The 16489-nt window shown below is 41.2% G+C and overlaps 2 protein-coding genes across 3 annotated transcripts; one reads left to right on the top strand and one right to left on the bottom strand.

The window, feature by feature from the left end:
- Positions 1–2861: 2861 nt before the first annotated feature.
- Positions 2862–11053, bottom strand: LOC119740184 (eukaryotic peptide chain release factor subunit 1). 2 transcript variants are annotated; one of them, XM_038215403.1, is made up of 10 exons: positions 10583–11053; positions 9503–9619; positions 8697–8895; positions 8181–8319; positions 7346–7536; positions 6448–6577; positions 5877–6032; positions 4485–4549; positions 4191–4263; positions 2862–3229 (listed from the first exon to the last, which is right to left on the bottom strand). In XM_038215403.1, the coding sequence occupies exons 1-10, from the start codon at positions 10669–10671 to the stop codon at positions 3078–3080; spliced, it is 1311 nt and encodes a 436-aa protein (XP_038071331.1). In that variant the 5' UTR covers positions 10672–11053; the 3' UTR covers positions 2862–3077. The 2 variants fall into 2 exon arrangements, with proteins under 2 accessions (XP_038071331.1, XP_038071332.1); XM_038215404.1 differs by lacking the exon at positions 10583–11053 and adding an exon at positions 10397–10418.
- A 108-nt stretch (positions 11054–11161) lies between these two features.
- On the top strand, positions 11162–15965 carry LOC119740185 (L-seryl-tRNA(Sec) kinase-like). The gene is made up of 7 exons (XM_038215405.1): positions 11162–11775; positions 12389–12532; positions 13008–13158; positions 13571–13772; positions 14236–14314; positions 14827–14920; positions 15424–15965. The coding sequence occupies exons 1-7, from the start codon at positions 11503–11505 to the stop codon at positions 15624–15626; spliced, it is 1146 nt and encodes a 381-aa protein (XP_038071333.1). The 5' UTR covers positions 11162–11502; the 3' UTR covers positions 15627–15965.
- Positions 15966–16489: the final 524 nt, after the last annotated feature.

Consider the following 16489-nt stretch of genomic DNA (forward strand, 5'->3'; position numbering starts at 1 on the left):
AGTAGACCCCGGCCCACCTCAACACGACTATATAAAACGGGAGGGGGATACGAGGGTCGTTGGAGATTGCCCAAAATGCTCTCCAAAAGAAAAGTTTTTATTTCACGGTGTTTACACGTATTTTACAGGCAGACCGGGTATTTACCCCCTCCCCCAATATTTTGTAAAGACTGCCCTTTTCCATTTAAATGCCCTTTATCCACCAGCGCTTATCCCACCCTCCTCAATATTTGTAAAGAGTGCCCTTCTTTTGTTAACAAGTGCCTTTTTTCAGAACAAGTGCCCTTTTCAAACAAAAACGTACCCTTTTTGTTCCAGCGGCCTTAAATTCCCGAGTGCCTTTTTTAATTTCGCGCATGTATTGCCCTGAAAAGCGCCACATTGTCCGAATAGGGTTAAATATTAGATCTGTTCATTATCACAAGATTGCCTCAGGATACACGTTTTTCATGTATGCACATTGTTGTTTTATGAGACACTCTATAAAAGGAAAGCATGCGGGCCAGTGAAAATGCCCGCAGGCTAGTAAAGAGTCTGTTTCAGTAGCCCGGCTGGCTAGTGAAAGAAAAAGTTAAGGTCGAACCCTGATTGTTACTTTCAAAATCTTGTAAGGGCAAAACGTTTTTTTGCAAATAAGCACTCGCAACTTAAAAGTACCTTAAAAGTCTCATGATTTTTTATTAATACATGTCCATCTATTAGTAAATACAGTGTAGATTCCAGAGAACGTAACTTATGTTTTTATCATAAAGACGAGAGCAAGTTGCTTTTACATACACTCGTATACATGCCAATATCTGTATAAGAAGAAAAGCAGACTTAAATTATGAGATTGAACAATATTCCAAATAAATACATTCCTGTATATTATTCTTCTTTAAACCACCCCAAATAACAACTTATCCGACAAAACCCAAAACCTGGATTGCAGTATTTTGGTGGATGTTGAACTGTGGAGCCCGTCCACCATTTCTTAAAAACATGGTGGGAACTTTATGATATCATTTTGTGCAAGTCCACATAATATTCCATAGGTTCACTGCAGTGATGGGTTTTAGAGGTTTCAAGAAGTTTCCCAATAACCAGGAATGGGTTTTTTTCTTTTTCTTCCTTCTTCAAGAAGTGAAAAACAAAAGTAGATGAAACTGGACCAAAGGATATATTAAAAAACAAAAAAATCAAATCAAAATCCATAACTGAAATTATAAAGAGAAACACAAACTTCACAGAGTGAAAATAGGAACAAGTCCATGTCGGCTAGCAACCTATGCATCAAATTAACCTATTAAGTACTGAAGTGATTGCGTAACGGGGTAACATTGGGAGCTAGAATAAGAACTTATCCTGGAAACAACAGAGTGTAATGCTTCAGTGTTGTTAAGCTAAAAAACAAATCCTCGTCGGATTTTTGCTAAACACTTTTGATTAACAACATCTGCTGCTTAGCAGCAGTGTGAAAATCGGGTCCGGTTGTTATGGCAACCACATCCCACTCCAGTACTCTTAATAGGGCTATACGCACAACATCCAAATCTTTTTAAAACATATTGCATAATATAAAACCATTTTGGGTTTGTTTTTTTTTACCTTTAAATTTCCCCTGCACAAAAGATGCAAAGTTGTTTCTTCGGTGTTTCTTCCTAAAATTAATAAACTCCAAGAATTTACATGACACTTATTATGCAGATTTGCCCCGTTTTTCTTACAGACAATACTTTCCAAATATCCTCCTTTTTTTTGTACAACGCAAGAATTGTATACAAGTGTACAGTTAAACTTCTTACAGATGCAATAAAGCTGTGCCGACCTACTGTGTTCTGTCATCAACCGTGATGTGTCACTCAGGTAGTAAAAAATAACAATGCACTCTCATCATTTTACAAAATCCACCAAATGAAGCCAGGACACAGCTTTTTCCTCTTTTTTTTTCTAAAAAAAATAACAATTTAACTTAAATCTCCAATTGTCTTCCTGTTTTCGTTCATTGTTTCTTTTCAATGACGTTTCCAACAAAAGTTGTGGTCAACGGCACTAATATCAAAGCGATTACAAACCAGCAAGTGCTTCTTAGGGAAAAAAGTGTGTTTGGATCAAGCTTTTCTTTTATAACAATGACTTAGACCTAAAATACACCCATTTCAGCTGAAGATATTTTATACCTTGCTGAATTTCACTAAAAAAGTGGGCTGTAGTTAAATTTAGCTCGATGTTTTTTGGACTCGAGGTAGATAAAGATGGGATATATTTCAGAACTGTTAAAAATGAGTCTGAAAATTTATAAAACCCAGGGTGCGTTCCACTTACGCGAACACAAACGTTGCCAACGTTTTCCCATTGGCTTTGCACAAAAAAGCGTGCGAAACGTTGGCAACGTTTGCTTCGGTGGAATGCACTCCGGGTTTTTTTTTTTATTTCCTAGGAGGGGGCTAGGAAGGGAAGAGAGGTTGATTCAGAGATATCGTTTTTAAAGTTACAAACACCTTAATTCTTTTGAGATGCTCCAATTCTGGAGGTTTTGGGAAGGTTAGCTGCAAAAGCCAAAGGTTAACCATTAACACCTGTATTACATTGAATTACATTGTGTTTATTCACTGGTGAATCCATAAGAGTACTCTGGTGGTTTCGGGTGTTACTGGGAGACCTAGGCAGGGCAGTTTGGGGCGGTATTGCGGTACAGTTTTTATGTTTTCTTCTGCACTGAAAACTCTAGTGTGGGCATTTCAACTTGCAACGATTCTGTTACAAGTTTTTAGAACCAACTTTTTTTTTCTAACGTCGACCTGCCAGAACCCAGTAAAAATATACTATGGGGAAAAGTAGCAAGACTTGAGGAAAGTTTTGAGGGTTATAGGTTTTTTAAAAAACTGCCGTCAATAACTTTACACGGCCGTAATTTCATATGTAAGACAGGGACCACTATTATTTGCACTCATAGGATCATTCCACTAAAACCTAATCACTCGTTTAAATCCACTCAACCCTTCTGTGCAGATTTACATATATGACTTTTTAATCCCCAGCTTATCCCGCACGTCTCGTGATCCGATCACCAAGACAAGAGCTTATCCGGTTAATGTTTAGTAGTCGTCAAAATCACCAAACTCATCTAGTTCCGGTTCCATCTCTTGGAAGTCCACCCGGTAGCGCAGGATGCCGCCGATCCCTCCGAAGCCCTTGCAGAACTGTGAGCCCTCTTGTGACCGGTCCGTGATTATTTCAAGTGTCGATCCTGGCAGTGGGAATAAAAAATTCAAAGTTAAAAGAGAGTGGCAAGAGAAGAAGGTATATTACATTCACTGGGGGGGGGGGGGGGGGAGGGCAAATCACTGTTGAAGAAATTGCAGAATTTTGAATCCAATCCATGCATTCAGACACTGATTTTGTTAAAAAAAAATAGAAACCAACAAATAAAAGTGCTTCAGTAACACATTATACATATTAATTTTCTTTAAAGCCCGAGTCCATCATTTGCAGCTATCCAAAAAAGTAACTGGCGTAATTATTGTTGAAAAACATACTGGTTGAAAGGTAGTAAGGGGACTAAACTCCCTGTGAAATTTTCCTTTCTGGCAAGCTCTCATTTTGAAGAAATCAACGAAAGAAGGCATTTCCAACGGTGCGTCTTAAGAAGCACCGTAGGAAAATTTAAATTAGTAGTTCGTTTTGTTATTCGGCGCAGCGCGCACAAGCATTGGAACGACGCACAGGCGCGCGCGGTTGCTATAATTCATCGGATCAGTGCGCGACATCGCGTAAAGCTACAATTCAAAACAATTCAAAACATGATTTAGCAACTTTTGATTTGAAATTGAGATCCTAGAAAGCTGTTTTTCTCGGAATATAAAGCTGAAGCTGAGCTGAAACTTCATAAAGTAAGTTGTTCAGTATCCTTCATTAGATTTTGAACACTTTTGTTGCTTCAAACGAACAAAATGCACTAATTACAAATGATGGACTATAGCTTTAATTAAATGGTTATATGTGGACACTTTCTGAGGTGTAGAGTACATGTACTGTTTCATAAATGCTGCCGATGGACAATGTTTGGAAAGATTTTGGATATGCAAAATAAACCATCAAATATTTATTACTAATACATTCACTTTTCTTTTTAAACTTTTGAACTGGTTATTAACAATATATACAATAAGTTTACGGTGCAATGTGGCTTCCTCAATGCACATGCTTACCGAAGGTCTTGTAATTGTTGGCCAGCCACTCCAGAAGTGGCTGGGATTCCATCAATTCTAGCTCCACACCGGTCTTAAAGGAGAAGAGATATATACATACCAGTTAAAACTCAACTTTACATTTAATTCCATTTTACAAATACTTGAGACAGTTTACCCATTCCTATTGGTCAAGAGCCCGTCACGTGGGTGGTTTTAAACCCCCCAAAAAACTATTCATCTTTCATGTGGCAACATTTCTCTTTTGGTGGAATGCTCGCATTTTTTAAAATTAAATACAAACGATTATCTTACATCTTTGTCCATAAAGTATGTCCTGTCCCGCTCCTGTTCTGGGTTGAGGTGGAGAACCTTCTCCTCTGTGGAATATCCACAAAAAAGAGTAATAAATTCAAATTTCAATGAAACAGGAATACACATTTCACACAGTTTGGGCTCCAGAATTATATAACTGCATAGGGTTAGCCTATAAGTCCCTGTACTGCCCCAAACTGCCCCGACTATTATTCCTGGTATCACCCAAAACTGCCCGAGCAATTTATGGTGATTATGAATTCTTCGGGGAATGAATACAATGTAATACAATGTATTACCAATGCTAATGGTTACTTGCTATCATCAAATATAAAGTAACACATAAAACTGGGTGATCTCAAAATTTCCCGTTTTCTAGATTTTGCAGTATTGCTGTTGCTGCTACCACGGTGATATTGGACAGGGATTCTTGAAAACACGGCACTTGAATATCGGCCCAGGCTACCAAGACAAGTTGGGGTGACAGGTTGGCGTAGTGGTCCTCTCCTTCCCTTTCACCTCGCTAGCCCAAGTTTCTGATTCCCGCCCAAATCCTCAAGTGGATTGGGTTTTCAGTCCCTACGTGACTTTGAAGGTTTTCCCCAGAACTTTCTTGTTGGGTTTTCTTCCCACCTTTGAAATTGAACTTTCTCCAATTTCATCTCTCTACAGGTTTTCTCAGGCTTGCGAGCTTACAGAGCCGAAGGTGCTTTTGAGGAATCCTTGGTTTCATTATCACAAGTATATAAAAATAATAATAACAATTTGATTTGGTTTTGGATCCTTCTTAAATTCTCCTAAATGTTGTCTATCCTTAAAGCTATAGTCCATCATTTGCAGCCATCCGAAAAGTAACTGGCGTAATTATTGTTGAAAAACAAACTTGGTTGAAAGATAGTAAGGGAACTAAACTCCCTGTGAAATTATTCTTTCTGGCAAGCTGTCATTTTGAAGTAATCAACGAAAGAAGGCATTTCCAACGGTGATTCTTAAGAAGCACCGTAGGAAAATTTAAATTAGTAGTTCGTTTTGTTATTCAGCGCAGCGCGCACAAGTATTGGAACGACGCACACGCGCGCGCGGTTGTTGTAATTCGTCGGATCAGTGCGCGACGTCGCGTATAGCTGCAATTCAAAACAATTCAAAACATGATTCAGTAACTTTTGATTTGAAATTGAGATCTTAGAATGCTGTTTTTCCTCGGAATGTACAGCTGAAGCTTAGCTGAAACTTCATCAGGTTAGTTGCTCAGTATCCTTCATTAGATTTTGAACTCTTTTGTTGCTTCAAACGAACAAAATGCACAAATTACAAATGATGGACAGTAGCTTTAAGCAAGTTTCTGTGCATGGCAGCTGTATGAAAGTGTTCTCCCGAGGGATTTGCACTCACCGTCGGCGGAGTGGTTCTTGAGGAGGAATCGCTGGATGTCCAGGTTCTCCCAAACTATCAGGATCTCCACGGATCCCATCTCCAGGGCCTTCAGCGTGTCCACCACGCCAAAGCAATACTTGCCCGTGTCTTGTGATATTTCGTCAAAATATTTGCCTGGAAAACAAGAACAAATCGGTTGAAAATGACTGGATATAATTCGTGAGCCCCTTTGATTTGCGAACTCTGCCCATGTCTCTGTCCTACTCTTAAAACAATTTCAACACGTCTTCCCAATTTTGAGAAATCCGCGTCTGAAAAAGTGTAAAAAAAATTTGGGACCACCCTGTATAAGGCCGTGTCCGAAATGGGCTTCCAGAGCTACGGCTACGTCTATTGTCAGCGCGTCCCCGCGTATTTTCAATGGGCGCAGACCTAGACCTAGCTCTAGACAGTTGATTCGGATGCAGCCTGATTCACAAATGACTCTCAGACGGCAGCCATATTGGTACACACAATTACTGGGGTTTCTGAGAGCTGCCAACAGAGGGCGCTATAACGGTTTTGGTCTCCAACCATTTACTGTACTTACCGATGAGCTTCTTTTCCTGAATAAACTTGACGTTGCCAAGCACCTCAGAGGACAGCTCAATGGCCTGGTTGAAGCCGTTCTCGCCTCCATAGGAGACATCAACCAGCTTCAGTATTTTGGTTTGCAGTCTCTGTAAAATATTGATATAATATAGAGATAATAATGGGGTAAGAATGCATGTTGGGTTTTAACAAACCAAACGAAACAGCCCATACTGAAATGCTATCTGACTGTCGGTAACTAGCCTGTGTAAAAGGCTTAGCAGGGGAACAGGATTGACTGTCCATGACTGATCAAACAAAAGGCGGGTTAACCCTAGACAAGGCAGATTTTTCCCTTTTCCCCTTCCAAGACATCATCAACCTGATATAACATTATGATAAGCACATTAAAAAATCCATTCCCATGAGCTCGAAAATTTCACATCCCGTTAGAACAGTGTGCAAGTTTTATAAAAAAAAAAACCATTAAAAAATAAAACAGGTGTCAAAATTTCTCATGTCCTTGGCTGAAAAAAAATGTGAAGTCCCAGATACGAAAAACCAATATCTGGCAGCGAATATATGGGGGGGGGGGGGAACTATATGGGAGCTCTTTTAGAGTCCCCAAGGGTGAGTTGGTCATCGTGGAGATGCGTGTGGGTTCCGAAGATGGATATTCAGATAAAATGGTGTTTTTAAAAATATTTTCATTAGGAATAGGGGCCAACTTCACAGGGCTACTGAGCAGAAAACACCGCTTAGCAGACTTTTTTGGGCTTAATAAAATTGGCAGAGTACCAGTCAACAGCTATCTACATTACGCAACATTTTGGCTGGTAACCTGCTTTTGCTAATCACATTTCTTCTATACTAAGTAGAATTCCGCGTTTAGCAGCTCAAGGATCAGTTCTACTTACAGGATCAAACATGTCCGACTGACTCAGCTCCGTCTTAAAATCGGCGGAGCCGGCGAGGATCAGCCCGGCGATGTTGGGCTTGTCGTTAGTGATGTACAGCGTCACGGCAACCTCCGCCACTTTGCGAACATAGTTGTGTCTCTTCTCCATGCGCAGACGGGCGAAACGCAACGCCGACTGACCACCACGACCTACAAGGGGCGAGGGCAAAAAGGTTTCTAATTAATCCAGTTTCCCCCGATGGGCAGATTTGTCTGCTGAAAGGACAGAAAATTGAAAATGTCTTCAAGAACCTTACAAATTTGGAGTTGATTAGGGGTGAGATGTGGGGAAAATTACAAATCAGGTCGCCAAGGGCCCAAGAGCAATGTAGGGTCTACATGTATGGTATATGACTGGGTTTGCCTAAATTTATTTGCCTTAATCAATTACAATGTAAGTCAAATTCCTGGGCGCAGTTTAGTAATTCATCGGGACAAAAATGACCCCGACCTTGCTTCACAAAATAGGCTCCAGAACAAAAACTACTGGACCGAATCGGGCAATCTTGGTTTCATTTTTCTTCTAAAAAGATTCTCCATGCATTGGTTTATGTGGTTTGAGTCTCAGGGTAGTGGAAGCATGAGGTTCCATTTTTAAATAAAAATAAAAAAATTTGCAACTGTTTGGATTTCACGACAACATGTAACAAAAATTTATTACAACAATAAACTTCCAAATTTAGGGAAACGTTCTAATGCATGTGTGTGAAATTATCTGATGATAAGTGAAAGTAGAAGTAAAACAGCCTCATTATTGCATGGAGGCAGTGAACACATAGCTTACAGCTACCTACCGTGTTTCTTGGGCAAGTCGACCGAGAACTTGTGCAGCACCTCTCGCGTGTTTCCTGACAGGGTGCCAAAGAGGGCGCCGTTGCCATCCATGACGATGAAGCCAAACTTGTTGTCGTCCGCCAAAAGGGCAGTTAGGGCCTGTCCACGCAAAAAAAACACCCAATTATTTTCCAGGTCATATTACATCACTTCTACTATCTAAGACAGTTAGGTTAAGAATTCCCCTGACTAGTGGTGGATCCAGGTTTTGGATTTGGTGGGGGGGGGGGGGGAAGGGGGGTGTAAGGGGGCATTCCCCCCCCCCAAATGTTTGCTCATGAGTGCCCTCTTTGTCATGAGTGCCCTTTTTTCCCTTCACATTCCGCGAACATCGGCAATTGTGCCGCCATGAAGAGCGCCACCTTTGATCCGATGGTGTCCGTGATCGTTCACTTTGAACAGCGCCCCCACAGAAAGATGGTGTCCAACCCCCCCCCCCCCCCCCTTTGATTTTACGGAGGCCGGGTGATAGGTACCTCGGTGTGGAATTTGTTGTCGCACAGATACAGCGACGTGTTGATCGGCCGGAAGGGCTCAAAGTCAATGTTGACTTTCTTCTCTTTGCCGTCGTCGGTGACGATGGTGCCGCAGTAGATCACCAGACCGTTGGGCGGAACCTTGGAGTACAGCTTGAGACGCTGCTGTACCGACGTGATCGCCGACAGCACTGACAGTCTGCAACAGATGAGAACAAATCAAGTTGTTTTTTTGTTGAATTCTGCTGGGATTAGGGTAAAGCTATTTTGGCCCCATTTTTGGGGGTCGAGGTAAGACAGCTTTCAAAACGTCTCAACAGCTGTCCTTGCTGGTTGGTACTCAAAACCATCCGAAGTTCAATTAGAAAATATATCTCAGTCTCAGAAACCATATCAACAGAAGTTCTAGAATTACCATTCTAGAACTTGGGCCATCAATCTATGCAAATAATTTCAAGGAAACATGATTAACCCTAACTCCCTACTTAGTTTTACTAAGTGGAAGACCATGTCCGTCCAAATCCATCGCTCAATCTGCTTCACATAATGCTTCAGGACCCAATCTGTTGAAATCCATCACTGGTGCTGGTGGATTTTGATGGACATGGCTTATCTGCCAAAAGTTCCCCAAAAATGGGAGGATGGATTTTGATGGAGTTGGTAAGGTTAGGGTCACTGCAAAATCAATCAGCAACGTCAAATGCAGAGTGGACTCTTCCTTCAATTTGTAATAGATTATGAGTACATATGTCAAAAAATAGATAGATATTATGTCCAAAAAAAAACATTGTGTGTTTTGATCTGACCTGTTGACTCTGCTCTTGATGTTTGAGGCGGTGCCAAATTCATCAGCCAACATCTTGGCCACTCTGGAGATCTGATCCTTGGGCGGGATGATGAGGGAGATCATACTGGTTCCATTTCTACGCAAATGGACAGAAAAATAGCAATTAAAACAAATATTAAATCTTTTTTGGGGTGGAACTCAAAAATTTCACGCATCTTTCAGAGAAAGTGAAAAGTGAAAAATCACTCAAATGATATTTTCGATGAGGTCTATAAAAGCTACTTTTTAATAAATTGTTTGGCAATGAATTCACAATTTCAATGTTCTGAAGTGCTGAAGACTCTGTCCACAGGAAGATTGATTGAATTGAAATAAAATAATTTTTATGTGGAGAATTATACAGACTTGAACACTATTTTATTTTTAGTCACTTAATCAATTAAAATTACTGCAGCTGAAAGGAAGAACGTAATTTATTATATAAAAAATATCAAAGTATTATATGCAAGAGGAAAAAACTGCATCTTTGAGGTAAAAACTGTGTAAAACTAAAAATAAAATCACATCATGTTGTTTCAAATTCTGGGAGTATCAAAACCAGCAATTCAGGAAACATTTTATTGGGGCCTGGAAAACACAACTGTAGTAAACTAGTAATTGTGTTACCACCTCTTGCACCAAATCAACCATAACATATTAAAAATACAAATTTCGAGATTAGAAATTTTAGAAATTTTAACACGTCACAATACATATTTTCCCCAGCCCCACAAAAAAATGAAGTGTGTAGTCCATTCCTCCCAGTACCAATCCTTTAGCTTAAAAGAAAATCGCTTATAAAGGGCAAACTGTCTGACATATTCATTTTATAAAAAGTCCCATCACATAATACAAGGGGATTACTCAAAGCAACCTTTGTTGTCCATGGTTGTACTAGTGAGTACGTACTGCGTCAGAGAGGTGACCTTAGGGCTTATTGCTAGTGCTACACACACTATACAGCACGCACACGTTGTGATTGCGACATCACGACCACGCACTGCGTTCATCACAATATGGCCGTTCTCCCATACAAATTGCACACACAATCTGTACTCACCCACGAGCCGCCTGCAAACTCTTGATCAATTTTTTGATCTTCCAAATCTCCACATTTCGGTCTGCTGCGGACTCGTCGTTTGAAGACATGGTGCTGGGATCCCCCAACCGTCTACCACGGTGGAGGAAGTGTTGCCTCTGTCCACAAAAATCTTATTTTTTTTGTGATTGAAAACCAGTCAATGCGGCGGAATTTCACCGGCTAGTCGTGTCAATTACTACCAATCGCGTGGTACGTGGTCGCGCCACTCGAGGAAGACAATTTGTGAACCACTTAAACTTAAGCTAGAAAACACAGACAACTGGCGGGGTAAACAGTTCTAAAACCCACTGGGTCCTGTAAGCAGACTATTTTTGCTTGCGATGTGAAGGCCCAGCACAAATTTCGATCAATTTAATATTAAAAAAGTTCACATTTCGGCAGTGAGTGAAATTCCGTATTTCACCATGTGACGAAAGCGTGTACTGTGTAAAACCATAACCGGAAGTACATTAGGCAATTCCATTGCTGTAGTAGGTAAACTGGCACAAATTGAATAATGTAACACGTTTTGCAATCATCATCATGGCGAATTTGTTCTTTTTGATATACGTGTGTACGGCTAAAGTATCATTTTTATTTTGATCGAGAGGAGCAAACACTTTGGATGCCTTGTGCACATTAATGCCACGTAATACACCGATGTATAAATTACCTACGATGAAAATGTACCATCCTTCTGCAATGACGTACATACACGTCCACTACGCGTACGGCGGAGGATAGACCGATAGAGGAGCGGGAGATTTTGCGCATGGAAAGGTTTCTATGAATTTTGTGATGAACTTCGTCACAAACTTTGTTTACATTTGAATGAACAAAAACCCATCAAAGATGAAGTGAGTTACGCAATGGAGCTATAGCTCAATGGTTACGCGTAAATGGAGGAACAGGTTCAGAGAGAACCGAAAGCGTGCCTTGTCTTGCTATGTGGCCTACCGGGCGCAGGCAAAACATCCCTTGCTGTGGCGCTGATGAAGAAGAAATCGATTGGTCATCATCATCTCGCCAAAAACTCATCTCTTGCATCTGTGGATGAATGCCCAGGCGTAGCTGCCTGTCATCTCTGCTACGATGACGTCATCCCTAGACAACTTGAGATGCAGATGGAAGGAGGAGAGAGTCCTTACTTCAATGAGTCCACCAATCAGAGTGTACGGATTGGGGGATGGGGTGGGAGGGGGGGGGGGGATTATAGGGGGTAGCGGGGGCTGATTGGCCAGCCATGATGGATGGTTGGTTGGAAGGGACAGAGTTGATGAGAACACCAAAACATTATTTTAATACATACGGGGGATGTTCAACGCAGCTATACAAAAAACAAGAGGAAAACAAAATTTACTCTGTAACTAAGTTTAACATTTTCGATAATTTCTATTCCCAGCCAGAAAATTCCTTGAAAAATTGTATGCACCACCTGAATTTTTTTATTAAGAAAGGCTGTGCTGGTGATTGTATAGGTACAGTGGGGACGGGCTGACATCTGATAAGAATATCTACTCATTTGCACTCCAGTTTTCATAGCATTCAGCACTTCTGACTCGAGAACTATTGAGTTTCCAGAACATAGCCTAGGTCATGTAGGTCTAGGAGCTAGATAAGCTAATATAAAAATTTCTGGATGTCCACGCCCACCTATTTGTAACTGAAGGTTCTCTAAAAAAAAAAAAAATAGGCGAGTAACCATGGTAACAATTCACATTTAAGTCCAATACAAATTTTAAATGTTGCCGTTAAAAAGTTAACATGTTTGTCATTTTTGTGCAGTCATCAGTGTCGCCATGGAAGGCCTACAGACAAGAGATACTCCGTTGTGTGGATGGCATCCTGGCAAGATTGAAGTCCAACAAAACATTGGATGCAACAACTGTCGTGGATGAACTGCAAGACATCTCCCAATGTGGAAGAGAAGTATACATGCAATGTACAGCGGTGTGGAAATAGATAACAATGCTTGTATTTTAAAGGATAGTTGCACTGTATGACCTAGGGTATACGTTATTAACCTTTCACCTTTGGTTGGCCGAAAGTTAAAATTCCACCTAAAAAAACCTAGTTTGATCGAGTAAAATAGTTATATCGTACTTGATTGCCAGAACTTAATAGGAATAAAGCCCCATACTTTTCGTAAGATTAAAACCAAATGGCCACAGAAACTATATTTTTTGTAAATCTGTTTAGTTACTGGATGAAGAGAGGCAAGTAGCGGTGAAGTGGCTTGCCCAAGGACACAACATATGGCCATCAGCTGGATTTGAACCATGACCCTTAGAGTTACAAACCCTAACTACAAGGCCACACTCCCCCTTAAGCATCTGCAAGTTGCTTAATTCACAAGTAGCACTCAGCAAGCATTAAATTCTCTCCTCCCCCCCCCCCTTTGCAGGTGTGGAGCAAAATTCTGACGTTAATTCAAGACCAAATCAATGCCAAGAAGGAACAGAATCCAAGACGCACATCATCTGTGGTCCTCTTTATTGATGACAACATGTACTATCGGAGCATGAGACATGAATATTACCAGGTGGCAAAGAAATGTGAGTATATGTTGCGGGGACCAGTAAACGCACCTATCAAAGTACCACCCCATCCCGACCCCCTTTTCTCAGCCTACTCTAGAAGAGGATATTGTCCGTTTCAGAGCACCAAATCGCCATCCTTTGAGCACCATCCTCAAGGGTGCATCTAAGGGGGTGGTCGGGGACGACTTCAATATCTCTCCAGCCCCCCCCCCCCCCCCACCCCCTAAAAAAATAAGTAAAACATTGTATTTTCTCCTTGATAAATCAATAACCCCGTACAGTGCTCAGGCTGTTTGGGGCAGTTAGAGAGCAACAGGCTGGACGGATGTATAAGAACTAAAGGTTGGATCAAGCTCTCTTAACATATTCCATGTTTTTTTTGACAAACCATTTTTTTGACTAATTTCATCATTTTTTTGGATGGCAGACAGTGTAGGGTTTTGTCAAGTCTATCTGCGGTGCAACACAGAGGTAGCCGTGGCAAGAAATAGTCAGCGTCGTCATGGCATCCCAGAGGAAACAATCAGGAGAATGGCCAGCAGAATCGAGGCACCAGACCGGCAGGTTGCATCATGGGAGAAGCAGAGCATACACATCGATTCAGAAGACTCGGAGAAGGAAACCACACTGTGAGTTTTCTTCACGAATGCAAACGTGTTTCAATCAAAGATTGAAAATAGTTGCCTAATTGATTTGTGTGTTTGATTTGATGATCAAATTTTGTGCGCAAATTTTTCATAAAGGTTGGATCCATTTTTTAAGTCTTCTTTGAGCCTACATCACTCGCTCGCTGACTTACTGAATGACGGTTGCTTGTGAGCCGGGCAGTGCTGTTGTATAGGATTACCCCCATATTGCCAATGAATGGGCTAAATCCGGTCCGTTGTGTACACCAGATGCATGAAAAGACTTCCATGCAGTGGATAGTCATTTTTTAATCAATTGAATAGAATTATGTGCACTCTGGGACCAGCTTTACTAGGTTTATCTTGTCTTGTTTGCAAAAGATTCCTTAACTGTCTTGTCTTGAAACAAAAGATTTCCTTAATTTCACCTTTTTTTTTGTTCCGTTTTGCTTTTTGTTTGTGTTAGGTCTGCAATATGGGATCTCATTACCAAAGCTTTGCTGGATCCTGTTTTACCCTTGGAAGTGGTAAATGCTGAAGAGAAGGTACGTACTTGTACAAGTATTAATTATTTTTAAATACCATAAATTGAAATGTTAGTTTTGATACAATTTCCTTTCCCTTATTATCACAAATGATTTGGTTCTAGGCTCTCCAATTTCAGAGGACCTGGTTTTCAGAAGAAAAACAAAAAAATTGAAAAGAAAAGTGGGATTTTCATGAAAAGGGGGCTTGGATTGAATTTTCAGGGTACAATTTTCCTCTTTGCAAATTTTTGTTTACATAAACTTCAAAACAATCTCTTGAAATGCTGTTTACTTAAAAAAAAAAAAGTGTGTGTGTCGGGGGGGGGGGGCAGTATTTTCCCTTTTTTTTTTTAGGGGGGTGGGTGGGGGGGGGGGGGGGGTGGGGAGTTTGTTGGAGAGCAAGACAATTTTTTTCTAGGGCTGAACTCCCCCAGTCCCCTGTTGAACATCTTTCTCAACAAGTGAGACATTGTTATCCCAGTTTGTAATATCTGTGACAAAGCAATCCACAAACTCCATTCTCTTTTCAGGAGGCGAGTCGTGCAGCATGCGCTTCTAGCATCCTCCACCAGGCTGATCAGTCGCTCAGGAAGTGTGTCACTGAAGCAGTGACATCTGCCAAAGGTGGGGAACTCTAGTCATGGTTCATTACACTCTGTCAAGAGAAAAGAAACTAAGAGATGCTGATGGGTTCTTTAAGTCCTTTCCCAGGTCCACCAAGTTGACATAAAAGGTCATGTAGGTCAGCGCAGAAATGTTCATAAAACTGAATGGTTCTCGAGTGCTGAATGGTAACGCATAACAACCCATGAAAATGGACGTGTGCTAAGGAAAAGATGTAATGCTACGCTGCCCTTTAGCAAGAATTGAACCTGGAAAAGGAAAGCTTGGTTTTAGTCCGAATTTTGATTATGGGTAGGAATCCAGACTATTTGGACGATAAAATATATGCTGAAAATGTCCAAGTATTAGCAAAATAGCTTCCTAGCATACCGTCTCACACCGTCTGTCCCAAAACTCATATTCAGTCTCATTCAAAGTACAGTACCGAGTCAACATAGCCTTAATTGCAAGGCAGTAGTGTATTGTGAATCACTCACATTCAACACTTGTGCGTTTTTGTGCAGATGGAGGGTTACTTACCAGGGCGGAGCTCAAGGCCCTTGGGTCTAAAGTCAATAATGTACGGCAGGCCGTGCTTCAGAAGATCCGCGATGGTGAGGTGCAGCCACCGCCGCTTGCTGCTATGGCAACGGACGACACTGAGCAATGGAGGAACTTTGATGCGTTCATCCGGGACTTGTTTGAGAAAGCGCAGCAGACGAGGTGACAAAGACACAAACCCTTTTGAGAAGTTCAAGGAAATTGCCTCAACGCCACATGAGCAACAACGACCTCTGTCTCTGATGTGGAAGGTGCAAGTTCAGAAAAGTGTGATGACACTGTAGTTTTTAAGCCATCGACAGATTGCAGAAGTATTATCCGTTGGCTCCGTACAGAAGTACCCCCTCAATGGTAAAAAAAGAAAGAGTTGGGGGAGACCACTGGCAGAGACATTCGAACGCACTGCTGACGCCGCCTGACGCTCACATGAAGATGCTAGGTACCAAATGGACACTAGGCCGGCTCTCTGGGACCAGCAAATACACCAACCAATCACAGACAAGCAAACAAATCAGGTGTCTTACATTACCCTGCATAGTAGTTGATAATTGCTTTTCTGTGACTGGTCACACTAGATGTGCTTGGACTATGGAACGCAAGTCAAGGTCAAAAGCAAAGTCCAACGGCCATATTCATGAAACCTTACTAAGTTAGCAGCCAACTAGGCCTTAGTAGCATACTAAATTGCCCAGTAGTTTACTAGGCCAAAAAAAAGTCTCTGGTTTCTGGTATGGAGCTTGCCCAAAAAGTGGTGCGGCGACGCGGCGTTTTTTTTTTTTTCTACCTGAATTTTTTGCTTCAAATGTCGGCTGATGACTGCAAATGGTGCCCGACTAAACTTAGTGCAAATATATGGGAGTCCAGAGAGGCCACATAAAGCTTATTCTCGACCATAACCCAATCTAAAAACACGTTAAAATTGTGCAGCAGCAGAATTCCAGTCAAACCAGTGAGTTTGGCATTTTTGAGACATCATCTTTCATTGAAAAAAAAAACTTTTTCATTTTGCCGACGCGCATGGCTATGGCG

This window comes from Patiria miniata, unplaced genomic scaffold, assembly GCF_015706575.1.
Source record: "Patiria miniata isolate m_02_andy unplaced genomic scaffold, ASM1570657v1 HiC_scaffold_4, whole genome shotgun sequence".
Classification (NCBI taxonomy): Eukaryota; Metazoa; Echinodermata; class Asteroidea; order Valvatida; family Asterinidae; genus Patiria; species Patiria miniata.

Excerpts from the sequence above, each read along its gene's own strand:
- LOC119740184 (XM_038215403.1), bottom strand. The coding sequence starts at position 10,671 with ATGTCTTCAAACGACGAGTCCGCAGCAGACCGAAATGTGGAGATTTGG. Across the intron at positions 6,033-6,447 it reads TCAGGAAAAGAAGCTCATCG|GCAAATATTTTGACGAAATA; the intron begins GTAAGTACAGTA and ends CTTGTTTTCCAG. Across the intron at positions 4,264-4,484 it reads CATACTTTATGGACAAAGAT|ACCGGTGTGGAGCTAGAATT; the intron begins GTAAGATAATCG and ends TTCTCCTTTAAG.
- LOC119740185 (XM_038215405.1), top strand. The coding sequence starts at position 11,503 with ATGGAGGAACAGGTTCAGAGAGAACCGAAAGCGTGCCTTGTCTTGCTA. Across the intron at positions 11,776-12,388 it reads ATGAGTCCACCAATCAGAGT|TCATCAGTGTCGCCATGGAA; the intron begins GTACGGATTGGG and ends ATTTTTGTGCAG. Across the intron at positions 14,315-14,826 it reads TGGTAAATGCTGAAGAGAAG|GAGGCGAGTCGTGCAGCATG; the intron begins GTACGTACTTGT and ends TTCTCTTTTCAG.